The sequence below is a fragment of the Tyto alba genome, unplaced genomic scaffold, assembly GCF_018691265.1.
Source record: "Tyto alba isolate M040663 unplaced genomic scaffold, T.alba_DEE_v4.0 Super-Scaffold_14, whole genome shotgun sequence".
Classification (NCBI taxonomy): Eukaryota; Metazoa; Chordata; class Aves; order Strigiformes; family Tytonidae; genus Tyto; species Tyto alba.
The window spans coordinates 59,460,875-59,488,402 of NW_024881276.1; the positions used below are offsets into that span (position 1 = coordinate 59,460,875).

The following is a 27,528-nucleotide window of genomic DNA, read 5'->3' on the forward strand; positions in this document are numbered from 1 at the left end:
GAATGACCGAGTCACTTTTCTCCAGTGTTCAGAATCAGTCTAGGAGTTGAAATCCTGAATTGTTTTATTCTTAATTTTCTAAAACATTTAGATGTTTTATTCCATCTTTGTCTTGTAAAATGTAGTTCATACCTGTTCCTTCCTCTATGGTTCTTTTGTGATTTGGCCTTGCTCCCTCTCACAGCCCAGGCAGGGCAGTACTGCAGCATGGTTAAGTGGGATTTGGGGTGGGGGCCTTTATGCTGCCCAGCTCTTACCTTCTGAGTTTCCCCATACAAAGTCATCTTTCCTCAGGTCTGCTTGTGCCCCTATGTGCCAACGTGCCTGGGCTACAGTTAAGACATGTAGAGAGTACCTAATCCAGTTTTAGTCAAGCTAGCTGTGGTACCAACAGCAGCAGTGCCTGTGTAGGCTTGGCCAGGTGCAGATAGCGCTTGGTGCCTAACTTGGCCCATGTTCTGTGCATGCTGTGTTTCTTTCAACAAAATGCCTGTTCTTGGAGTTCTCCAGATTCACATTTTAGAAGCGATACAGTGAAAGTTCTAGTCCAAAATTGCTTTGAAGCTGTAATCTGTCTTACTCCTGACCTGAATGTGATTACATTTGGCTTTCAGCTACTTGAACTTCTTGAACTTTTTCCTTCCCTACATTTTTTTAAAGAGTTATCTGCATCATGTAGCTGGTTACTAACAAAGGTACAGTAGGCATTTTCTCCTGAAGATGAAATGCATTATTTTCTTGAGTCTCACAATATAAAACAGTTTTGTAATTATTTCTTAAGCTGTTTTCTAGGTACTTCTCAGTGTCTTCAGTATGGAGACAAGAATCTAATGATTCTTCTAATATGTCTTCGCCTGATTTCTCCTAAGTGTTCTCCTCTTCATCCAGCCAAGAGCTGTGTTTGCACTCTTAACCTTTGCCTCACACTGTCATGCACTTTCCAGTTGGTTTTACTCTGAAGTTGGTTATAGTCTTTTTGATTTACTGCTTTGCTACTATTGCAATTTACATTCCCGATTCTTCAGTGGGTGACCTTATACTTATCTCTATTAAAACACAACTGTTCAGGCAAAACCTATTTTGTTACCTGTTCTGAATGATTTAGTAGTTGGACTTGGTGATCTTAAAGGACTTTTCCAACCTGAACAATTCTATGATTCTATGACTTTACAGGACTGACTTTTCCTTTATAACTATCTATAGCTCTATCAATTTTTTTCATCTGCAAATTTTTTTTAGCATTTGTTTTTTGCAGATCATTGGTAGAAACGCTGCCTAGCATCGAATAAAAGTATCTTTACAAGAATCTTCATGGGATGAGGATTTTTCACAATCTTTTGTTTACTTTGAGTTGTTCTAGCAAGCCAACGTCTAATCCACTTCATATGTGCCTTGAATTTGTTCAGGACTAATATTTTGTACAATACCAAGGAAAATCCTGAAATTCCTGATATTCCTAATATCAGCATGCTTTTGTCAAAAATTTATTTTTGAAACCACATAATTCATTTTATATGATTGTTAACTTTTTAAAATACTGTTAAAGCATCAGCTGTTTCCCAGTCAGTCCCTTTGAACTTCCTTAGCTTTCCAGAGTTTGTTAAAGTCAGCACGAGTAGTTCAGTACATTAGTTGAGTGCTTTTGATAGCCTAAAATACAGTTTATTGGGTCATGTGGGTTTAAAAATGGTTAACTGTTGATGTTTAACATCTATTCTGGTTACTGTTGAAATATTTTATTCTCATTTACTATATTTTAATCTGTGAGCACTTTAGAGGAAATAAACTTTCTCTTTCACTCTCTCCACTGTAAGCCCAGTCATGCAAACATTTTGTATGGGCAAATCTGTGTCTCTGCATGGAGACACGGTGAAGCAAGTTTTGGACCAGATGGAATCACACTGTGGACAGGAGGGAGAGCGAGCTGAGCAGCACCCGCTTCGTGTGTGATACGACCTGCAGTGCAAGCATCAGATGATTTTCTCTTTGGCTTTCTCTCAGCTAAACCTACCCATGTACATTTGAATTTGCATGAACCATACTGGTTTATGCATTGTGGAACATTCTTCTGATTCAGGGTTTGTGTTTATCCCAGTCCTACTTGACATTGAAAGACACGGGCAAAGAGTCAGTGAGTAGGATTTGTTTCACGTAATTGCAATTTGAATTTTTATTTAAAAACTTAAAACAGTTTTAAGAACCCATTCCTTTACCATTAATTTGTAGTTGCCGATAACATAGGTCTTCCTCCATAGCTGAAACTTCTTACTCTTTGTTTCTTAAAACTTGGAGCAAAAGCTCTTTACGTCATGTATGCAAGCAGAAAGGGAAGGATGTAAAATACATTCTTCCCACTCATAGCACAGAGTTGGAAATGTTCTCAGCACCCACCAGTCTAAAAGAAGGTCTCTGTCCAACCACAGTTGACTCCTTTGGCTTATTACAGGGGTGAGAGCAGAAGATGGACAGCCATACCCTCACTATCAAGTCTGGCAGTAGGCAGTGCTATCCCATTCCTTGGAGGTATTAAGAGGAAGAAAGATGACAGCATCTGTTCTTCAGATGTCATGATTTCCAATCCATGACATATGGAGCCTTACCCAGGTCACCACATACTTCATAACAAAGAGCACGAACAGGTTCTGTATCTGTGACCTCTTCATGCTAGATAACATTAGTGCAGTCTTCCACTGTAAAGGACACTTAATTTCAATGTCCTAGTCTGTAAACTAAAAACTGGGGTAGAAGTTTACTGAAATTGTAAAGCTGTTGAGAACTTTTTGTGGCAATAAATGTTGGGGATGGGCCTCTCAACTTTGCTTTCAACATCATCATGTGGCCCTCCCAGCTAGACTGGTTTAAAGTGTCTTTTCTTCTCACATCAGCTGGAGGATAGGGAAGCTTCCTTCTGATCTGTTGCCTTGAGTAGTCTAATCTGCTAGGCTCACAAATTTGATCCTCGCTCTTTCTTATTGCACAACATTAGATACCTAGAAGAAGGATTCAGCAGTGTGTTTGACTATCACAACACAGCAAGTACTGCTGCAAGACAGCTCAGAAAATGCTGGGTTTTGTAGTCATAAAAATCACATAAAGCGTGAACATCACATAGAGGACATTCTGTTTACACATCCCAGTCTGTTGTTTCAGGCATTTCACTGACTAAAGAAGCTTCTTCCATCAGTTAAACTCTTAATTGATGTGAACTAAGCCTTTTCTTTGGGAGCTTAATTATTCGTGTCCACTCTAGTGCATGTACACTCCTCATGGTCCAGCTGGATGTCTTTGCTTTGCAGTACTTACTGGAGTGGCCCCAGGCATCCAGCTGAGGATACAGATGCCACATCTGTCCCAACCTGCTCAAGCTTGTCCTGTCCACTAGGCAGTGCTCCCAGCACCCCCAATTGTTCCTTATTAATTACTGTGAACATTAATTGTCCTTTTTATACAGTCAGCAAGCAGTGGGTTGTTGAACGATAAAGTATTTTGAGAGGGTTGCATTTATTTTATTCTTGGCGATGCTTCCTTTGTGACTTCTAACATGTAACTTAATAATTAAGTAGCTGACAGAACTTGATTTTCAGATTTCAAAAACTACCCCTTATACAAGACGGTGATGCTCAAGTTCAGAAGATGTGTTCTGAATAGGGGCACACTGAACCTCGATGATGTTCTTCAGTCAAATTCTGAAAGCAAGTCTAGAGTGGAGGAGCGGCTCATGGAGAAGCGTATAAGTTTGGCCTTTGCTGGCTCTCCTGGTGCCAACCACAGCGATTTCGTCCCCCCTGGAAATGCTCCTGCAACCATTTATTCCTCAACAGCTATGAAATTCCAAGAAGATACAATTCAAAACGAATTTCACACAACATTTGGAAGAAAGTGTTTTCCTCCGGGAAACAAGCTTAAACCCTTTTAAACCTTCTTGCTCTTCATGCTAAAAGTGGTTTTTCATAGTAAAACGACTCCTCAACTTTTATGGACCACATGGACAAAAAAATCCAGTAATTATCATAATGTCTGTTTTGTCCCGCTCTAGGATAATTGAGTCAACAGAGCTAATGCAACAGATCTTAGTATCATCTCTACTGGCAGAATTTTCAGCAGATCCAATCTTTTCTGCATGAGTACTTTCAGAAAAAATGAGGCTTGTACAGTTAACCACATCAGGCTCCCTAGCAGCAGAAGCCACAGTGTCACGCCAGTCCTCAATGCCAATTTGCATGATTGTTAGACAGTCACTTTGGCAGCTGTCAGAGACTTAATAGTTTCTGCTCTGTCGGTTATTTCTGTGTTCTTCTCACTGGATTCTGCCATAAGCACCAACTCCACATCTATTAGTGGCATTAGTGAAGAAATAAACCCAACAGGAATGCAGACCAGCACTTCTCTTTCATAACCTTCAGAACACACAAGCTCAATAGAGGACAGTGGAGAAATTTCACCTTCCAAATGATGACTTGGTCCACAGTTCAAGTCAGGAGCAGGGCCCTACTGAGGATAATGCAGCCCTCTCCCTGTGATCCTCTGCACTGCCTTTTAGGTAGTACATTTACCTTGGCCATATGGGAACTGCCAGATTTTCACTGGCTACATGGCTGAGGCATAGATTCACATCACTGTAACCATTCAGGAAAGTAGCTGCAAGCACTGCAGCGTCTCAAGTTAAGAACATGTCCAGAAAACCATACAAAACCACATCCATCTGCAGAAACGCTACTGTTTCAGATTACTGTTTATATTGTCTTCCCCAGTTGAGGCTCCTAATCCTACAAATTCTGCCTCTTCTAACTGTAATTTCAATAACTTTATTATAGAAAAGTTTTTTGTTGAAGAAAACTTTGGAAGGCTGTCAGATGTTATTTCAGTACCTGGATGGAGGACTTCCATGTTATCAAATATTGCTGGGTTCAATACAGCTGCTTTAATGCTCCTGTATCACTTAAGCATCTGCTTAAAAAGAAAAAAAAAAAAAAGTTGAAATGCCATAGAAGATCTTGAGACTTTTTGTTTGTCTATTTTGCTGAAAACAAAAGACAGTCTCACTTTTTATATTTAGAGGGAAAAGCTATTTCACTGTCCACTTTTAAATCTGAATGACAAGTTTCAGGCTGATTAATCTAGGTATTTATTGCTTGGATCTGTATTGTTGTGAACTGCATAGTTTGCACTGTGCAGGTATCAAGGAGACAACTGTGTGCAGCAGGCATGACCTCCACATCCACGATAACCACTTTAGTTATATGCAGGATGATCTGCCTGTATGTTCTCAGTAAAGTTTTAGTGCAAAATACAGTTGTGGACATTTGGGGTGTCATTTGTTGCAGAAAAGCATTGGACAGGTGTATTGATTCACTTCTGTAATAGATCTTGTGGATGTCAAGGAGTGTAGTAAATGCCTTTTTAATGGCACTTAATCCTTCAACTCTACTGAGCCTTGGCGTACTCTGACCAGTCACAAGTCGTGCACTTTGATGGAAGTTGTGAACCCATCAGATGGTTATGTGTGGAAGTACAAAGGAGATTTCTGGAAAGAATATAGGAAGAATGTCTTCATGGTCTTTATTATTATAGGACTCAAAGTCTATATCAAAGAGATTCTAATTGCTAGAAATACTGTCTAATGCTAAAGATAAGAGATACTGCAGTAGATTGGTGGGGGTTGTGAACCTCTCTGGAAGAGGCTTAAGTAAATGTGTTGTTCCGTGTAGTTTGCAAACTTTGACAAATCAAGTCAGCTATTCTCCTTCCTACTACCAGAAGAATACCATTTACAAGTCACAAGCAACAATATTGGTACAACTGCTCAAAGATAAGGTAGCAGTTGCCCCACCTATAAAATATTAATTTTTTTTGTGAACAGCTGCTCTAACCCTCACCCATCCTTTGACTACGTGCAATCAGAAAGCTGATATGGACAAGCAGCTAGAAGGTGGCTGGAGCATTCTTGTCACTTCCTATTAAAGACTGACTGAGAGTACCTGTGCTGCCTTTACATATGGTGCTGGCCAAAAGTTTCCAATGTGGATGTATTTTTTGAGCACGCACAGACTGTACAGCAGAACAAATAGGTACTTCTCAGAGTTAACAGGTAGACAAACATTGTTTGAGCCATAAAATATGTGCTGAATTCTCAGCTAAAAGTGCAATTCTTATTTATGTCATGACTTTCCAATGTTTGATCTCATTATCATTGTTTAGCTGTTAGGATATTTTTTTGTGTGCATTGAAATCATATTCTTATAGCTGCTTAGTGCTCAGAAGTAAATTTAAAAGAAAAAAATTATTTTTGTTTTGAAAACATTATTCTACGAAGGAGAGTTAGTATGTAAAACTTGCATGTGCAAAACAGTGTTTGAAAGTTCTCTTAATCTTCTTGTAGGCCATAGAAAAACATCTCATCAGAAAGTCCAATGGTGGACTGACCTTCATTGGGGAGTGGAAGAACGGGCACCTTGAAAGAAAGATGGGCCATTTGACCTGTTTTGCAGGGGGAATGTTTGCCCTTGGAGCAGATGGTTCCAGAGATGATAAAGCTGGACATTATTTGCAACTTGGAGCTGAAATTGCACACACGTGTCATGAGTCATATGACAGGACAAGTAAGATAAATTGCTAATCTAGTTGTTTTGGTAGTTGAAATACAGAAATTGTTGTAATTATTTTTAAGATTTGTGATGGACCTATGCCTTGTCTAACATGCACTGTTTTTATACCAGTATAATTTTTTTAACATCCATGTATTTACTTCTGATCTGCATCATGGTGAGTAAATGTAAGACCAGACTCTATATGGTTCCTTCTTGCACGTTTATCCCTATTTTTGGATCAGATGGCTGAGGTAGGTTATATGGGTGCAGGGAGGAAGGAGTGTGTGTGAACTCTTGTCCTCCCAGGTATATAAGGCAGTTTCTAATTTCATATATACTGTTCTTACAGTTATGTAGAGTGAAAAATTCGTAACTACACCTCTTGCTGGTTTTAGTAGCAGTATATTCTGGGTAAGTACAATTAAACTAGAGAGGATGAAGATTAGTATGCAAACTGTGTAGTGGGGAGACGATATCAGCCTACGCTGCTGGGCTGGAAGTTTCTCAAGTTGTCTTTTGGACCAGGTTTATTTACATCTTTAATAGTGACCTTGATGCATACAGTTGAAGTGTGCTGATTTACACTTACAGTGGCCGAAATGTCGTAAGACACGATTAAAACACAAGGGTCTCATAATAATAAAATGGAAGATCTTGAGGACTGGGCTGTCAGAAATAAGAAGTTCACCAAGAAAAACCCGGGAGCTCTTTCTCTAAACTGGGAGTTGAAAAATGCCAGTGCAGCCTTAGTCTGTATCAGGTGAAGAATTTTAGAGAATATCAACACTGCCTTAGGAGACAGGTATAATTTGTCACCCAGAATACTCTGTACAAATCTGAATTTCAAGCAGAACAAATGCAGAGAAGGACCAATGGAATGATTAGAGCAACAAAGCTTTTATCTTACAGTGGGAAAATAGGTTGGCCTGCTCAAACTAGAAAAATAATGCCGAAGAAGGGAATAAATCTGTTGTCATCTCAAGGGGTAAACACTGAGAAGAAATAGAGTTATTTTAAGTTATAAACAACATAGTTGTACCAAGAGCGAGATTTGTAAGCTCGCAGTGAATATATGTAGGTTGGAAATTGAAAATAGCTTTGTGTAGCCATCATAGAAGTGAGCTTCTGAAATAACTTCCAGGTACAAGTAACGGCAACTGAATCTTGGACAGTTTTAAGATGAGAATGCATGTATCTATTCACAGGATTACATAGTATCATTGTATAATTGCCTGTCATTTTAAAAAATTCGGTCACATAAGTGATACTTTTACCTGGGTAGCAACAGCATTAAAAAAAAAAAGGAAAAAATATGAGGATGCTTAAGGGAAAAGGTAGGACATAGTAGCTATTGTTGCATTCTGAAAAAAAAATGCATTTAAATGTTTAATTCCTTAAAATTAAGCAATGCTAAATTTATAGTTGTTTGTGCAGTCCTATTTTTATTCCTTCAGATGTTGATTCTGTACCCTAAATAAGTCAAAAGATGGGGGAATAAAAGTTTTGGTTACATATTTAATGACTATAAGAACACGCACATGGAAGAAACAAACTGAAAGTTGTACAGAGAGCTAGAAATTTGCAATGCCCTAGTTTTCTTTTGTTTGGTCATGCAATCTCAGGAATGTGGATTTTTTTATTTGCCTTTTTTTTTTTTTTTTTTTTTTTTTTCCAGCCTGGACTGATTTTTCAAAGAAAATAAAGAACTGCTACATGCAAAATGTCAACTTCATTATGCTTTAACAGCAGAATTTGAGACATAATTGTACACTTTAATGACAGAATTAGCTGCTTGCAGGAAAAAACTCCCTTTCAGAAGGCAGACAGTCCTCCTGGTTCAGCTGATAGGTGTATATCTCAGTCAGTAAAGAGGAGAGCCTGATCTCTTTCTCCTGTAGACTTGGGAGAACTCTTGCCCCATTTGGTGTCCCCAGAGGAGACAGCAAGGTGCTGAGGATAGAGGGCTCTTTTCTTCAGATAAACCAACCAGAGCTATCCTTTACTGTGTCTTCCCATGGTTGCTTATAACAAACTGCACTATATGCCTGGTTTTATAACATTTTAGTAGAAAAATACTACTTTATGAAGCAACCTAAATTTCCATAAGGGCTGATCATGAGAGGAAAAAAAAAATGTCATTTCAAGGCCCAGTCTCAGAAAAATCAGAACAAAATTTCACAGAGTAAAAGCAGGGCATTATATTGCCAGCTGTCAGCTACCTGTTGCACATATTGTAGATATGAAAGCCTGTTTAAAAAAAAAAAAAAAAGATATTTCAGAAAGCTTCAGGCAAATTAAATTCTATATTTTCTACTGTCTTTACAATAAGGTTGTTGTATAAATAATGGAATACCATCTCCTGAAATTCTGGTTTGAAATCATGCTTTCCATGTCTTGCATAAATAAATAAACATGGTGACATGACACATTATTTAGGGTCCGGGACTTCCGGGTTTTCAGATAAATTCCGTTGGAGTAACTTTGATCTGGACAGGTTTTACCTGTGTGATAATAAGTAAAATACTCTTGTCTTGCAGTGACAGTCAACATGCCTTTTTAGCATTGAGGTGATTTTCTGCCATGACATTTGTGGCTGGAGGTTCTTGATGTATTAGGATTTTTTAAAGGCAATATCCTCTCAGGTCACTTTCCTCTCCGATATATTACCCTATGCCTTCAGACAAACTCGATCACCCTCTATAAAGCTGAGTATTTGTGGTGACTTCAGCCTTCTTTAACAAAACAAGGCTTTACTTCTTTTGTCAAGTTAATACAGCCCTTTCACTTGTTCTTGTCTGTTTGCCTCTTTTCTTCATTGACTTGCCTTTGGGACTGAAGTTAATCACAGCTGATGTGAGAAGTCACGTGCTGAGTTATGATTGTCCAGACTCTCATAACTTCTAAGATGGTCTCTGTGGTCCCTTGGCTGCATTTGCTTCTGTTGATGGCTTCTGAAACCCTTGAGGTCTTAGGCCATTACGAATCCTTCTTCACTTTCTCATCTACTCCTCGATGTTGAGCAGCCTGTTGCCGTCCAGTTGGTGCTCTCAGCAGTAGACCTTCATGGTGTTTAGGAGCCATTCCCGCAGCAGGCTGTTACACCCTCTTCTGCCAGCTGACAGGTGGAGGAGCAGATTGCGTTCAGGAATGCCATACAAGCCTAGCTGGGTTACTGTGCTCCCAAACATATTCTAACCCATTCCCTAACTCGAATACTTCTTTTAGGTCCCCCAGACACATGATGAAAACATGTGTTTTGCCAGTAATCATTTGGGCAGGATGGAGGACCACCCTGCAGATATAAAAACATCCTGCTTTTTCACCTCTTTACTAGTGGAAGAAATATCCTCTGCTGTCCATCCTTTCTTTCCAATTTGGCAACAGCAATCTCTTTGCCATATAACCAGTAAAAGTTGCCATGTGGTCACAGATTTGCACGGTAATGTCACAGACTGACTTACGTGCCTTAGCCTTGTAATGAGCACTTCCCACTGACATTCTGGGTATCCCCTAGTCCCCTGGAATGTGTTATCAGCGGTCCATTGCAGGTTTTTCAGATGCTCACAGTGCATCACTGGGGCTTGCTGAAGCTTTTAGATACATTTAACTTGATTGAAAGCGTGGCACAAGTTAAAGCACACCATCACCTTTTGGATTGATTGTTGCTGGCATGACACCATGCCACACCTCCCAGCATATAAGAGAGACCACCCTCAGATATGTGAAGCTACCTTAGAGAGCCCACAGCCTGTTGCACCTACGTGTCTTGCTGGGTCAAGCACAGGTACTCGATCTCAGCTCACATGACTCAGTTCCTTCCTCATTACCTAACACGATTATCATTGCTGCTGCTCTAGTCAGGATTAATCAATGCTAAGATGAAGAATCTTTTCAGAGAGGCAGATGTGGAGGGAGGATGAGACCCCGTTTTAGGACTTACGAGGACTGCATGTGTTCATAAATAAGCTCAGTGTAGATGCTGGGGGAGGAGATCATCCCAGCTCTACAGAGAGAAGGGCTTTGTCTCTTGAATTCAAGGATACCTCATTCTACATCTCAGTCAAAACAGGTAACAGGAAGCATGTCTTGTGGTAGAAACAGACCCGTTCCAGTTCAGAAGTCAGTTGCTTGACTTCTGTAGAGATCTGAGGTTTTTTCATAAGGTACCTGGCCATCACAAGAACCCAACTTGGATGAAATTACCTGCTTTTGTTACCCAAGTGACTGAATAATTAAAAGCATGTTAATGATTCCCTCCTGGTTAGTTTGGGGCGTTTTAGCTTTGGACAGTGAAACTGAGTTGACACCCTGCTGTTCTTTGGGAGCGAGTCTTCCAGGCTTACCCCCTGAGAAAATTTTGCTATCCTATACACATTTTTTCTTACATCAGGCACAAGTCTCACTGTCCAAATGTAAAGTGGTCTGTCTACATGTGACAGCCTTCTCATTTCTGGCTTGTTACAAATTTTGCCTTAATCCTTGTGGATGTTGCTGTTTCGTTTGTGTTTCCTTTCCCACCAGACTGCATTCTGTCAGCACTTGAGTTGCCCTTTTCATCTCTCACGATGCTGTCTGCTCCATGGTGCTGATCAGTACAGAGGAGTTGGAAAGTCCTTGCAACCATTCCTGGTGCATTTCCATGTGCATTATGTCCCAGTGACAACTGGCATCACTGCCGTGTAATCAGTGAGAGGTTTATTCAGGGTCACAGTCTCTCTGATAATCTGATTCACCTGTCGATGTTCTCCAGGAATATCCAAGAGAAGACCTCACACTCCTGAGCTGTAGGCTAGAGAAGTGACTGGGGATATCCTGAGAAGCTTAGGCCCTTGCCATGGCTCTGTGAAAATCTCTGCAGGTTCTGCTTAAGCTGAGTATCAGTCTAGATCTAGGATGCCTTTCTAATTCACCAGCTGGAGGAAGCTGATGGTCTTTGGAAGGTGAAGGCAAAGGGTACAGGGGTAATTCTGATCTGCCTCTGAGCAAGGGATTTGTGTTTCCAGGATCCATTGAACTTGCCAGCATGAAAATGTCCTCTCTTCAGGAACTTGTGAATGCATGTGGCACCTCTTGGAAACACCATGGACTTGAGAAGGCTTGCGGATGGTCAAAGTCAGAAAACTTGACTGTAACTAGAATTGTCTTGTGATGTGTAATTAGCACATGTGTCTGCCTCCTCCCTACTCTGTTTTTTTTTCTGTACCATACCCTATTGATAGGTTATTGCTGCAGTCATCCTAAATCTCCCATCCTATGACAGAATTCAGTAATTTTCTGTAGCCCAGTGTGCTTCCGATTTGGAGAGAAGATCGAGAGAACAAAAGGTAGAAGGCATGCTCTGATCTGTATGCCCATGTACCGGCACAGCACAAGGAATCGCAGAGCTGTCAGGGGGCACTGGTAAGCCTAAAACAATATCGCTTCACATGCTTCTGATGCAAGGTTTCTCAACATTTAAGCACGTGTGTGGACTGCACATCTTGAGGTATTCCAGTTACTGGGCATTAGTTCTTTGTTTTACATGCTTAACATACACTGCTGAGAAACGTGGCAAATGCATAAAATAACTGGTAATGCAAAATCCATAAATGGTAAAAAAAAAAAAAAAAAAGTCCAATGAAATGGAAAGAATAAAAAGACCACTAACAAATCAGTCTGAATAATTAGCTTTCATAGGTATTGCAGAGGTTAGATTAATAAGCAAAATTATCTATATAGATGGCAGCATGAGCAGATTTATAGCACACAAAACTTTTAGTAAAATATACCATCCCTTATACATAAGAATTTTCGCAACCGTTAGCTGGTAGTATGAAAAGTATTGACTGACTACAGACAGATTATTTTAGGATGAAGTTTTTGGTACATCTTCAAAGTTTCTTGACAAGAACTGTCACCAGAATCTGGATACACCTTTAGCTGGTTTTATACACGTGACATTAATTCCAATGCAGAATAAGCCAGAGGACTAAGATTTCTCAGCAGCTAAACAGGCAAAGATGAAGAAACAAGAATAATTACTTGCTTTCATTAGAAGTATGAAATAACAATGTATATTGATGGAATGGTTCAGAGAGTCTCAAGCAAAAGTACCTTAGAGGTTCTCATCCTCAAATTTTTTATGGGTTAAAGCCTAGAAAGCATTATTATAATTACGAATCCTTTTTTATTTCAGAAAATGCATTGCTAGATTGACTGTAATCTTAAAGGAACACCCAAAAAATTAAGCAATGTTTTCAAAATAATTTCTAAAATTAGATGTATGAATACTTATCTGGAAGTCTGAGGATTTGCTCTTATTTTCAGCAGTGCTAAGTATAGCTCTCACAGAAGTTAGCTATCAGTCAGTTGAAATATCTTTTAAAAAGGTACTGGTTTAGCTTTGCAATTTTGTGTGATGATGTGAAATTGTTTCTCATCTGGTCTCCCTGCCTAGACTATAGCCTATCAGCCCCATTAATACTAAAAAATATGGATTAAAGTGCGACCACTATAGCATTGTGAAATGGCCTTGGATGGTTATTTGCTCAGAGGAAGGCTCCCCTGAAATGTGCTGTGTTCATAGTAGCTTCTTCAGTCAGCTTCTTTACTTTAGTAGAAGTGCTGTGATTCATTTTACATCCTTGGTTTGGGATAAAAATTCTGTGAGATTGTCACAATACGCAGGGGTCATCCATCCTTGGGTGGTATAATTTCTTGGTGTGCCCAATAATGTTAGAAGTAGATATGAGTAAATAAGTGAAGAGTTAATGTACCAGCAAGCTACAAAGCAAGAGAAGTTGTCACGGTTTCTGTAGGAGATGCCTCACCAGAACTGTCTGAAACCCAGCTGCTTTGGTGGAGTACTGATATGGTTTACCTGGTTTCCAAAACGCTTTTTCAAAAGTTCTCTACTAAAGCTCCTTAAGGTTACTAAACAGTTACTGCGTTAACTGCAAGTACCTGCATAGAGAAAAGAAATGGTTGTAGTATAGCAAATAGGGTAGAGGGAAATAGCTCTTGCAGACGAATGGTAGTTAACCAGTGGTGCTTTGATATCTATTTATACACATACCTGTATAGATGTGTATAAATGTATAGTGTATTTACAGTTTATATTTTAATATATGCATATATTTTTATCTATAGATAGATAAAATATATATCTATATATAAGAATATAAAATACCTATTTTTGTATCTATACATACATCTATACACATACCTAAATGATCAGGAAAAGGGCAGTAACAGTAAGGTAAGTATGCTGATAATAACAAAAAAAAAAAGCTATTTGAGATAACATGGATGAAAGCAAGCTGAAAAGTTATATCTTATGAGGTTGAGTAATTTCATAACAAATCACTAAATTAAATTTAGCATAGTTGAATATAAAGTGCACCTATGAAAAGTTTACTCCTAACCTCACATACAAAGTGATGAGCTCTTAACTGATCGTTATGACTCAGGAAATTGCTCTTGAGGTTATGAAAATATCAGCTCAGTAGCAGTCAGGAAAAACTAAGTGAGAAAGGGCAAAAGAGAAGATGTCATTATGTCACTGTATTAATCTTGTCCACACTTTCAGTGCTGTGTTCAGGCTGGTCCTCTCATTTCAGAAAGGATATAGTAGAATTGGAAGAGTCGCAGATGAACAGCCAACTTGAATAATACTCTTCAGTGTGGAAAAGGGACATTGTAGGTAGGATACAACAGATTTGTAAAATCACCAGGGCACTGGAGAGGGTATATAGCAATCCGTTGTTCGCTCTCTTCTCCAAGACAAGGTGTAGAGACTACTGAATGAGTCTAGTAGGAGCCAAGCTGAAAACAGAAAAGAACAAAAAAAAATGATTCTACACCAAAGAAGTGTTAGAGATGTGGAACTCCTTAGCAGAGGTTGTTTTGGATGCCTAAGGCTTACACAGGTTTAAGGAAACACCACGTAAAGTACTTGGGAAATAAATCTATTGAGTTTCTGACCCCTTAAAATATATGTCTAGTTTGTGAGAAGCCTTGAGCTCAAAATAATTGGAGACTGGTAGAGGAGCTGCCAAAAGGTATCTCATATACTTGGCCTGTTCTTCCTCTTCCCCATTCCTCTCTGATTTTGGCCGTTGTTGCAGACATGATACTGGACCAGACAGAACTTCCATCTGGTCCAGTATGGCCATTCTTACCTTCTTAATTTTGGATAGGTAGAACTCTGTATCTAATCTCATTGATTTTGCAGTAAAATTTGTAAATTTTTTTACTGCAACTGGTAAAATTGACCCATTTTGATAGAAGTATCATAAGCATTTCTAGATGGAGTTTTCCTTACCACACGTGTGGCTGAAGCAGAATGTGGTGCTTTTTTCTGTTGGCATCTAGAGCTGTACTCCTTTAAAATAAAAAGATTAAGGAACTTTTTTTAGAGATTTTCTGATGAGGTACACACTGGGAGGTGCTCATACTTCTCGTTGTAATATTCTAAGGTTCCCCTTTCAAACTCATAAGACCATGGTTAATTTGAGCCTCTAGCCCATAGGAATTACATGCTGAATTGCTTTGATAATTTTTAGAGCTCAAGTGCAACTTCAAAGTTCAGCGCCTTAAAAATTCTCTGCCCAAGTAAAGGTTAGTGTCAGCTGTAGATAAGAGTGCATTATTTATGTCAAATTTGAGGAATAATGCGTGACTGTATAATAAATATATATATATGTAGTTGCATCTTCATATTATAGACAGCTTTTCTACAGATGCCTCCTTCCTATATGAATAGTCTTCCGGATGCTGGCACAGGGCCATTTCAGCTTCCTTTAAGGGCTCAAATAGTGAATCTGTTAGTTCAGAGATTTATTTTCAGGTGTGGCTAAGTTGTAAACCCTTTATTTTGAGGATCACATTATGAAGCACATCAGTCACAGTGGCCTGAGAGCACTTCCCTAAACCAAGAGAGTTTGGATGAAGATGCAGGTTATATTGAGATGGTTTTGTTCTAAGATCTTTGCCCAGTGTGCTGGGTGAGATCAAAGCACATCAAAACCTCTGTTAACCCTTATCTTTCGTTTCTTTTGCTTGTAAAGAACTGATGTTAGTCACTTCAGTTTTATCCTATAATTGAACATGTTATTGTGTTTACATTCTTAGCAGCTCGTTAGTTTTCAAGAGGATTACTGTACTCCTGTCAAGATAGGTAGTTATCTCACAGGAACTGGATAAATTATTCATAAGAAAAATTATAGACCTCAGCGATAGGAAATATTTATGAGACTGCTTAAAGACAAGCTAGTTTCTGTTTTCCTCACATGCTTGGGATATAACAGTCTCCTATCCACCCTTTCTGCAAACACTGGTAAGGAATGCATTTTTTTATCTCTCTTTTTTTTGTCTTTGCAGCATTAAAGCTGGGTCCAGAAGCATTCAAATTTGATGGTGGCGTAGAGGCGGTAGCAGTGCGGCAGAATGAGAAGTATTACATCCTAAGACCAGAGGTGATTGAGACCTACTGGTATATGTGGAGATTCACCCACGATCCCAAGTACAGGCAGTGGGGCTGGGAGGCAGCGCAGGTAAATATTAATTATCTGTCAGTAATTTAATTCTATGTATTTTCCTTCTGTAGCCACTTTAATCTCGTGGTACTGAAACACTTCAAATGGTAATTGATTTTCATGAGTTCCTGTAAACTAGGGTACATATGGGGGTGCGCGCAGTTATTTCTGTTTTGGAACTGCTGAATCAGATGCACAGATGAGATGTGTTCAGCATTATACAGCCGATGAGTTTTAGGCATGGAAATAGAATCGCCTGGTCATGACTCCTACTGTTATCAGTAGTCCACAGCCACTGAGAGAGGTAATTTATCTTTGGAAGTGAAAGTGTATTATAAATAACTTTGTTAGGCATGTGTTTGCACTCAGTTTAGATGAAAAGACAAAGGTATTCTTACAGTTTCTTCTTGGTCAGCTATTAAAACCACAAGTGGTAGGACAACTGTTCTCAGATGGTTTGTAGATTAGATAGCATGTACATATATATATGTGAGTTGGTATCATGGCTTTTTCTTTTCTTAGTTGTCTGATTGGAAGAAAAAAAAAATGGCCAGTTGATTTGATTTACTTAATTATAACAAAATTGCAGCATCACAAGAAGTAGATCATAAAAGAAAGTCAGTAAGTAATGGCACATAAGGTAGAACTTAAAAATTGTTGCTACGTTATTTTAGAGATTGTTGGGTTTGTTTGTAAAGCTGCTTTCCTGGGTTTAAATTTAGTTGTTGAACATTTTAACCAGATTGCCGAGTGTGAAAAACCTTCTGAGTCTTTCTCATTGGAAATGCTTGTACTGGTCCACAGAAGCCCAGCTGCATTGTAAGACTCTTCACATAGATCTGTGCTCATGGCCTTCCTTCATTCATCCTTTGTACATAGATGGATAACTCCTTTAACTGACAGTCATAGATTATGGGCTGTATGAATAACTAGAATTAATTTTCACATGACAGTATAATATTCTAGTTGTAAAAAATATTTGTAATCCCCGGAGTACTTTGCCTTTTAAATGCTTCCTATGACTGAATTTGTGAGCCTTTTTCGGGCTCATGTTTCGCACTGCTTCCACCTGCTGGTCTGTACTGGGCTCATGCAAAACTAATTTGCTGGCCAAGCAGTTTTCTGGTTGTCTTCAAGATCTGTGGATTACTACAGCTCCTTCACTTCCCTGCTACAGCTCCAGCAGTCTTTGGAAACACAGCTCAAAGCCAGTTTCAGAGATGAGAATAAACATTAAAGATAACAAGACATAAATGAAATATTTTAGCTACAGCCAAAGGAGATGAGGGAAGAGCAAAGGAAGCGATGAACCAAGTCTGGAGAAACTTTATTCTGCAGGTGGAAACCAGTTTCACTCCAGAGGCAAGAGACCCAGAAAAAGTACTCGAAGGAAGAGATCTGTTGAGAAGCCTGTATCCATCAGGTGGAATACAGCTATGGCAGGTTCAGAATATTTAGCTGAGCTCATCCGTCTTTCCTTCAGTACAGTTACAATCACGTAGAAGAGTCCAAGTATTTTAGGACTGTGTTTTAGTCTTGGTTAGTTTTTTTGCCTTGTAGACTGATTTGTTATAACCAACATTATGTTATTCTGGAGAGAGGTTCCACATCTGTCACATTTGTATTCCAGAATGCATTTGCTGCTCTCTCCAAAACACCAAATATTGAGTCATATCATTCCTCCTGCCCAAAATATGCATGTGTCCTGAGTCTGAGTGAGTGGTGGGGTTTTGGGTAGCAGGGCAAGGGGCTACAGTGGTGGCCCCCTGTGAGAAGCTTCTCAAAGCTCCCACGGCTCCAAGTCAGCTCCACCTCTGCACTAACATCGAGCCAGTCAGCTGCGCCTCTGCGATAATGTATTTAAGAAGGGACGTGGTGACGGGCAGTGGGACTGGTGAGGAGGAGTTGGGGCAGCTGCATGAACACCAAGGTCAGTGGGGGAACGGAGGAAGAAAGGAGGGGGGAGGTGTGCCGGAGCAGAGACCCCCCTGTATCCTGTGGGGAGACGGCAGGGCGGCCCCCCCTGCCACCCATGAAGGTTTATGGAGGAGCAGACACTGATTTATGGCCTGTGAGGGGCCTCACATACCAACTAAAGTGTCTATGCTTAAAGGAGGCCAGGATCCTGTGGGAAGAAGCAGCCCCCGCTGCTGTAATTCAGCGCTGGGAGGATTGCAGCATGCGGGGGTGTCCCACACCAGAGCAGCTCGGGAAGGGCTGCAGCCGTGGGAGGGAATCCAGTTGGAGGAAGTTAGTGACCCATGACGGAGCAGTGTGGGGAACGCTGCAGCCCGTGGGAGGGACTCACATCGGAGAAAGTTTGTGGAGGACTGTCTGCTGTGAGAGGGGGACCACGATGGAGCAGGGGGAAGAAGTTCCAGAAGCTCCCCCCACTGAAGATGGAAGCAGCGGCAGCACTGCCTGCACCCCCCATTCCCTGCCCCTGCGCCACTGGGGGAGGAGGTAGAGATATCGGAAGCAGAGCTGAGCCCGGGAAGAAGGGAGGGGTGGGGGGAAGGTGTTCTCAGGATGTGGCAATGCTTCTCACTGTCCTACTCTGTCTGTTAAGTGGTGTTGTTGTTAGTGTCTGTATTAAATTTGTGGTTTGTTTTTTATTTCCCTGAACAAGTCTGCCTTTTGCTCATGACCATAATGGGTGATTTATCCTGTTTTATCTCAAATCCCAAACCTGGCTTATTTTCTCCTTCTTAGTGCTGGGGGAAGGGGAAAGTGAACAGCTACGTGGTGCTCCGTTGCCCTCTGAGCTCAAACCACGACAGCATGTTTCTAATAGAACAAAGGAACAGATTTAGGAACCTACTCCTTGACAGTGTGTGTACTACAGATGCCTGCTGAGCTAACACCAGCTCCTGTCAGAAGCTATGGCTGGATGTTCCAAGCTGAGATGAGGTCCTTTGTACTAGGTTAAAGAATTTATAGATGTATGTTTTTTCAGGCCAGGATCTGTCTCTTAAGCACACTGCAAAGCATGTCTTTGCGTTTCATTTTGTTCAGTTTTCTCTGTTCACCTTCATATCTTGGTCCCCATTAATCAAACCAAACCCTCACTCTTCCACTGCCTCCAATTTTCCCTGCGTGCAGGGTAGGATCCTTCTGTCAACCTGCATCAAAGTTGTGCAAATCAAGCAGCCAATGTGCTTAACTGCCTCTGACCTTACAGAGTGCCTTTTTTTTTGCTTGCTTCTTCAATAAGAAGTTTCTTTATCCAACATAACCATAAAATCTTTTTTGAACTCTTTGTAAATGGTTTTGCATGCCCCTCCTTCCCACAATTACAGATTTTTTTGCCTCACCATCATACTAACACAGAAGCTTGAGAAGCTTTTTGTTCCCCAGGGTTTTCAGTTCCCTGCACATAGATAATAAGTTCTTGTGTTTATTCCTCACACCTACTCGCTGTTTTTCCTTCTTCCCTACTACACACAGCTCTGGTTGTGTTTATTCCTCCATTTATAAATAGAGAAGAATCTGGTGTGACACACAGAGCAGTTGGCTTGCTGCTGTTATACAACAGTGGCTGTATTCACTTTCTTTTGCCTTTCAACCACTGAAGCATATTTTGAAATCTGTATTACAGACTTCTCATGGTGACTGATAGTTTCTTCATCAGAAGTCCAGTAGTTCTTTTCAACTTCTGAGGAAACTGAATTTTGTTTCTGAGTTATAAATGTTCTTCTTTTTCTACACTGAATCCGGCGTAACCTGGTGTTTGATGACTGAGTTCTTGGTGGGCTTCCTTGTTTGCTGCTTTGAATGGATGAATACATCACCAATATGTTAAAGGTCTGCTTCTGTCATTTTAAGAACTCTTCAGAGATGATCCAGGATACATTAGAGAATCACCTGCCTTTTAAGTATACTGTATTACTTAGGTTTCTTTACCACTCCCAGCCCAGATCTCCTTCTGCCTTTTATCAATGGGAATTGGTACAGAAGGCTGGATTATGTGTGTATGCATATATTTGTTCTGTAGTTTCTTTATCTGTTTTGCCATTGGCATCCTTTTTTTGCCTTTATTATCTAGATTTTTTGATAAAACTAGGGCATTTTAGTGCACATGTGCTTTGACCATGACCTGTTTTGTCAAGCCTCTCCAAATCTAGTGTCTGTGGGGAAAACCCAGGAAGCTGAATCTTACATTACCTCAGTGATCACAGATCCCTATGACAGGGTCTCTATCTCTTTCCTAATAAAAAAAAAAAAAATTACTAATTCTCCCTAATATTATACTTAACACTAGAGATAACATCCATCTCAATTGTATTGAGCCAGCTAGATTGGATGATGGTATGCTGGGGGGCTTGCTCAAGTATTACAGAAATAGGCATGCAAGATATTCAGGGTGAATACAGAAAATTACTAACATCCTTTTTAGGCTAATTATTTTAAAGCAATAAGAGCCACCACTTCACAATAGGCATGTAAAGCCAATTACTAATCTAAGCTCTGTGGATAAAGAGTTCAACTATTAGTTGAAGACTTGCATATCTGACTAAGTAGGATTGCCTCGCGGAGGCTGCAGAGTTCGTTCAGAGTTTCTACTTACAGTGAAAACAATATGCAAGACCTCAAGTTTGTGCTAACTTCAGGCAAATTGAGGAGACAATAAGATGCAGTGGAAAGACCTATAGCGCTCTCCTTGATGAAGCAAAGTAGACAGAAAAGAGACAGACATAGGTTGGAGGTGAAAGAAACATGGGTTCCTGGGTTGGAAGCTGTGAGTATCACAGCTGGTGAAGAAACTGGCACAGTTTCTGTGAGCGTGTTGTTGGCATAGTCAAGAAGAGTCACACATGCAACCACAAAAACACCCTCAGTGGAACTGAGGGAGCTGGGGTCCGATCTAGAGGCATCTCTGATTTTATTTCCAAGGAACTTCGATCAACTCTGATCTCCTCATATGTCACAGGCATCATTTTTGAGTCGAGACACATGTATTTGGCAAGAGTACACTGTTGCATATTCTCCTGGTCTACTCCTGATTTGAATAAAGGGAACTGGAAAATCCACTTCTGGTAGTTTGTTCCATTACTTAATTACTCGTGCTGTTAAAAATACATGCTTTATTTCCCATTTGAATTTGCCTAATTTCAGCTGTCAATCACTGGATTTTCATATGACTTTCTATACCATATTAAAATGTCTTTTATTCCCAAAGACTTTTGTAGATTGTAATAAGCTCACCACTGAGTCTACTTAAGATGCTAAACAAATTGTATTGTCTCTTGCTGTAAAGCATTTTCTCCAAATGTCTGCACCCACCTCAGTTCATCATCCTTTTTTTAAAAATGAATTGTAGAATTGCCTGTTCCAGTTTTGACTTTACCCACGGCCCTCTGCAAAAGTAAAATTATATCCCTGCTACTGCTTACTGTCCTTGTGTGTGCATCTGCCACACTATCCTAGCAGGAACTCATACTGAATTGTCACGTGGCCACTGAATTCTTTGAAGTGTCTTTACTTTCTAGGCTAACCTGGTTCTGCAGTTACACAGCCTTTATGTCTAGATTTAGGATTACGTGCCTAGTTACATGAAATCCATTTTGTTTGGGCCCTGGTTACCGCCAGATTACATGGTTTGCTATTATTTACCTATGTCATTTTTGCCAGCAGCGGTGTTGTGGTGACTGATAAAACTCCAGACGGCTCCTTGTGGATCTCTGTGAGAAGCAGCTCTATTTGGTGATGATTTTACATTGCTAGTTTGCTCTTACAGCTCTGTCAGTTAGTTTTAAATTAAGATAGTTACACTGATATGGTATAATGCTGCTTTGTCTTATCATAACATCTTATAGTACCATGCCAAGTGCTTCAGAAACTTTTAAGTTTATTACAGCTCTATAGTTACCTTTATTTGTCAATTTGTGGACCTCAAAGAATGAAATCAAGCTTGTGAGCAAGACAGTTTTCTATAAAACCATGCTGATTGGTGTCAATTAGCCTCTTATTCTTCTGTATTTTTCACCTGTATTTTCATAATTCTTTGGCAATAACATCAGGTATGCCATCCTAAAATTGCTGAGCCTTCCAGTACCTCATAATAGTAGCATTACCGTGATATCCTTCCAGTCATCTAGGACTTCCCTGTATTCTAGGGTGCAATAAATTTAGCATCATTTTACCAAGGAGACTGGTCTTCAGCTATTGAGTGGAAGAGTAGCCAGGTGGCAAACCAGGTGGCTCCACACCAAGTACTCTGAGATCTGGATGAAGGCAGAACATTGCAGATTTGAAGGGCCTTTTAAGCAGCTTGTCTACAGCACCCAACCTTTCAGCCAATGTTTTGAAGTTCTGTACCCCTCAGTCAAGGACAATTTGTTTACCCATATTTGGATGAATAGCTGTATAGCAGTCTTTTAGAGGAATTTTTCCTCTACAGTTCATTACTACCTGCAGTATCTAGATCTCTGAACAGGTAGGATAAATCCTCTGCCTATCCTGAACTCCAGTCTAGCCAGAGTCTGTCTCCCCAGTGAGAAAATTCTGAAGATACAAGACTACTTGGTAATTGTAAGGAAAAAAAAAAAAAAAATCAATATAAATCACACATTTTCTTTCTTCAGGCTTCTACGCCTCCTAGTTTCACCAAGTGTTTCACTTAGTTATCCAAGCATGATACCTCTACAGCACAGAGCAGGATCTCAGTGCTATTTATTGTCTGCAGTTTCCAGAATAAATGAATCGAAGGAGACACTGTCCTAACAGTGGTACTCTTTTTTCCCTCCTTTTCATTTTACTACAATCACTAGCAAGTTTCTTCTGCCCTAGCTGTGCCACACAGCATCAGGGTTGCTGAATTGTTGACCAGAGGAACACCTGCAAGGTCAGACCCTGCATGCTAGAAGTTCTGGCCAGGTTGTAACCGTTGGAGCTTTCCCCCCATACCTTGTCATACTCCAGAGCAGAGACAAGGTCCTGTTCTGCAGTGTTACAGAAAAGGGGATAGTGGCAAGAGGAGGCGCTTCATTTCCTGCCTAGAAAGCAAAAGTGCTTTGGCTCTTGTTTATTCAAATAACGCCCCTCTAGCAGCTGTAGGACTTGCGGGGAGGAATGTGCACGTGGTTCCCTAAGCAGCGTGTGCATTATTTCTTCAGAAGTTGACCAAGCACTTAATCTTTTTCTTTTTCTTCTTTTTTTTTTTTTTTTTTTTTTTGGTTTGGCTGTCGTGATAACTGGTATCACCTGTGGTGTGCAAGAGCATGCAGGCAGAGATTGTCGTGCACCTGAAGCTGTTGGGCTAGATGTGTCACACACACCTTTCTTTCCGGATTATGGAGAAAACTTGGTCAACCCAAATCCCAACGTGTGACTAGCCTCAGTGTAGCCGTAGCCTGCACCTGTAACCACATCTGAAAATAATTCATCCAGATGCTCTCTCCTTTTAGGGTTAAGCCCCCAAAAAAGGGGAGCATTTCGATCCACACTTGGAGAAAGCTCCACCTGAGATAAGGAATTACAATGAGAATTAGATTTTGCCAAGAAAGGCTGTACCTTTCTTGGCATAAGCTCAGGCTCCAGAGCCATGCTGTTCCAGTAATTATCCTTTTGCCAGTCTCACCTCTTGCTTCTTTAAAAATCTTGATCTTCAGAAATTTGAAAAAACTTTGCACAGTGTGGATGATTCTTTGGTCCCTGAAGAACTTCACATTTTCAGAGGCTAAGAGCGTATACTAGGAGGAAGTTAGCTGTAGTACCTGATGTGCTGTGACTTACTGTCCTAGGTACCTTGCTCATTTGTCTTTTCACTTTTACTCCTGAGTTCAGTGATGGCATCTGCCAGCATTCTTCATGCACGTGTCCAATGGAAAATTCTCCTTTGTTTCCCAGTATTTCTAGTATGCAAAGGCTGTAGTAAGGACCTTGAAGAGTTAACGTTGATTGATTTTGTTTTCTCTGCTTAAAAAGGGATATTATTCAAAACTTATTTGCTGCGCTGCCTTGACTCCCCTCCGCTTCTGTTGAGTACAACTGGCAGAAATCAGAATTAACGAAAATCTGGGCCTAAAACATCATGCAGAGAGAATCTTCATGCAGGCTAACAGTCTGAATCATAGATTACTGAACTACAGGTAGCTACATTCAGTAGTTGGTAATGACAGACATCCTGAGCCAAACGTTTTCCTTCATCACTGTGCCTTTTCTGTCCCTGTGTGAATCTATTAAAAGAGTTGGTGTCTGCTGAGGAAGCACTGCCAGAGCAGCGGGGAAGCATAAATAACCCATGAATCATTTCAAAGTCATTTCTTTGGGGCCAGTTTTAATGGCTGATATCCTTGTGTGCTCTGAGGTCGTGCATGTGAGTGGAATAATGAAAGCATAGGCGAGAGGTGCTCTGAGCTACTAATATGTTCTTTCCAGTCTCCTCCTCTTCCATTGTGCTTTTTGCAGTACTGTGTTGGAGCTGACTAGCTGGGTGATTTGGGAATCATGGATCCATTGGCCCCTTTCTGTGTGGAATGTTTATGGATTTAAACTTCATGCTTTAAAGATAATGAGCTCTTCTGCAGTCCAGCACACAAGCTGACTTGAGTTTCAACTATATTAAGGGGAAACAGAGAAGAGCACATGTAGGAGATGGAACTGTGGGGAGAAAGCAGCAGCTAGAAGTGTTTGCAAGATGAACTCAGCAATCCCTACAGAGGAGTATAGTACTTATTCCCATTTTCAGTAAGTGCCTATGACTAGCCACTAGTCACAGAGTTCCTGTAACACTTCAGACTCTTCCAGCTGCGGAATCCAGAGATGTTTGTCATCTTCATACGCACCTCATAGCACATGTTGCATTGATTGCCTGATGGATGTTCTACTCCGTGTTACCTATGAGGAGCCATACCAGCTCAGCAAAAGTCAGTTGAGTCCATGTCCTGTCATCAATGTCAATTCACAGTAACTACCCAAGAAAGAAAGTGTTCTTCCCCAGAATACTCTCTTAGCATTTAGCAGTTTGCCAGATGTGGTGTCATTAGTAGTCCTGGAGGGATTTTATTTTTGTATGTGTCCCTTTTTAATTTTTTTGGTCAGCATAAACTGTTAACATTCACAGCATCCTCTGACAAGGAGACTCACAACAGAATGATACAGCACAGAAAGAGTGACCTCCCTTGTTGATCAAGCCTGCTCCTTTAATGTTTCAAAATTTTGCTCTACAGTTAAATTCTCCTTTTTTTTTCTCCTTCCTCTTTGCAGGCAATTGACAAGTATTGCCGAGTCAGTGGTGGCTTTTCCGGTGTCAAGGATGTCTATTCCTCATCTCCTACATATGATGATGTACAGCAGAGCTTTTTTCTTGCTGAAACTTTGAAGTAAGTTCTCCTCACTCTTGCATCTTCCTGTAAAAGCTAGCACCTAAATTCTAGAAGAATGCAGTAGCTCATCAAATAATCTCTTGTCTTGTCAAGGTGGCTTATGGTTTGGGCTTTGTTTTTTTCCCAGCTTTAGGGTCCCAGATCAATGCGTTTTACCAGCAGAAGATACAAGCGGAATTTCCCATACAATAAGCTTATTCTGAGAGAGCTTTATTTTTTAAGACTTACGTTTGATTTCTGGCATCACAGCAGAGGAGAGGTTACCTCCTTTTAAGAAATTCCCTTTACAAAAAAATTTTTTTTTTTTTTTTAGATACATTGACTTGACATGTCTTATACAAGAATGTGCCATGGTCTGATATTGTAGAACCTGTTTCTCCTGTGTGTGTCACTGGAAGGGAGTAAATGCATGGAACAAAAGTCCTTTGTGCCCTTGGATGATTTTTCTGTATTTATCCCACAAAATACTTTTCTAGAATGCTTTTTGGTGTAAGCAAGAATATCAGGCATATTTTATAATCTCTTACATGCTTAAATATTTTCAGTTCAGTCAAATCAGTAAGACACCTGTAATCCACCCTACAGAAGCTAATGCACTATGCATATTTGGTTCGAGATAAAATGTTCAAAGTCTTTGGTCTTCCACCATGTTTCTTTTTAATTAATAAAAGTGCTATACAGGAATATGCCCTAACCTCTAATTTACAGAGATGATACATACAATAAGAAAAGCTAGTATCAAAGTAGGAATATCTTGCGGGGATTTTAAGACGTCCAGTTTTAAAACTGAGCTAGTATGTCATGGCTGCTCATCTCCATCACTGACACAGACTAGTTATCAAGAGCACTTGTGTCTTACGGTTCTGATTGCTGTGGAGTTTTGCCTGTGAAGCAATGTCTTCTAATGTGTGACAATTTTCTTGATATTCAAGTTACATCAGCAAATTTGGTAATACAGTTCCGGCATTGAAATCTACCAAGATTCCTGTATTGGTCACCTCACTGAAATCCTGGAAGAAAAGAGTCCAAGTTGGCTATATTCCATACCCTGGTTTTTCTTTTTTTCCTCCTGCATAACAGTTTGGAGAATTTTTTAGGTAGTTAAATCCATAGACAAGCCACTGTTGGCAGTGTGAATGAGGCCAGAGTCGCTATTGGGAGACGTAGTTGTTGCCTCTGCTTGCATATCCGTACCGCTTTCTGCCAGTGTGTGACGGGAGGGATGGTACCGATGTTGTTGCACAAATCTGTCAGCAATAAGACTCATTAAGGTACCCTTTCTGTCTTTACAACCCAGTGATACAATTAAAAAAAACAGTTGTAACCATTTAACAGTCTAGCATGGCATGCAGGCTTTGCAGAATAAACAGGGTTTCTATGCAGAAGCAGAGTTTACGGTATCGGCAATATAAAATTTTCAGGTTTTAGCTGTAGCTGATGTTTTGATTTTGGGTATCGTGAGCTCAAAATGTAGTGGGGAGAAAGGAGGTCCTGAAAGTGACAGTACTGGTACCTACTTCAGACACCACAACATGTTTTGCAGGCAAGAAGGGGCTCCAAATTCATCACACTTAAGGGGAGAGTCTGGCTATTCTGTCCTGCTGGCTTCTTACCAAATTCCTCTCCATAATCACAATTCTTTGTTTCCCCATGTTATCATTATAAAAAGAAAGTCAGCCACTGATGCCTCCTCTGTTGCCATCATTAATTTTATTTCACTTACTCCTTCAAGTTCATTTTCTGGAGACTAAAAGCTACAGTCCCAAAGAGAGAGGCGGCAGTTTCAAACAGGTGCAGTCAGAGAAGCAATACCTCCCCAGGAGCTGATCTTATATGATTGATCTGCCTATCAATGCCAAATCAGAGAATGAAAGCTGCTCCTAAGGGACTTCTGTGGTGACGAGAATGACCTCTGAAGTATTGCCAGAATCCTGTCTGCATCCGAAATAATCACAAGGAGATCTGAAAATTCACTGATGCATCCCTCAGTAACTGGATGTACTATGGGGCAAGCATTGCGAAAGAAGGCGGTTCTAGGAAGGAACTCGGAGATTTTTATTGGGTTTTGGTTTGGATCATTTTATCGCTTGTGGGACAAAA

General features: G+C 40.2%; 1 protein-coding gene across 2 annotated transcripts in view; it reads left to right on the forward strand.

Moving 5' to 3' along the window:
• The window catches only part of MAN1A2 (mannosidase alpha class 1A member 2), a 156,422-nt gene that overhangs the window by 117,270 nt on the left and 11,624 nt on the right, over positions 1-27,528 (forward strand). For both annotated transcript variants that reach the window (XR_006164933.1, XM_032995637.2), the window contains exons 10-12: positions 6,380-6,599; positions 15,948-16,120; positions 25,310-25,425. Coding sequence is in view for 1 of the 2 variants with exons in the window: in XM_032995637.2 (XP_032851528.1) it covers positions 6,380-6,599; positions 15,948-16,120; positions 25,310-25,425 (509 nt within the window). In the remaining variant the exon portion in view is untranslated. The remainder of the gene's footprint in view (positions 1-6,379; positions 6,600-15,947; positions 16,121-25,309; positions 25,426-27,528) is intronic.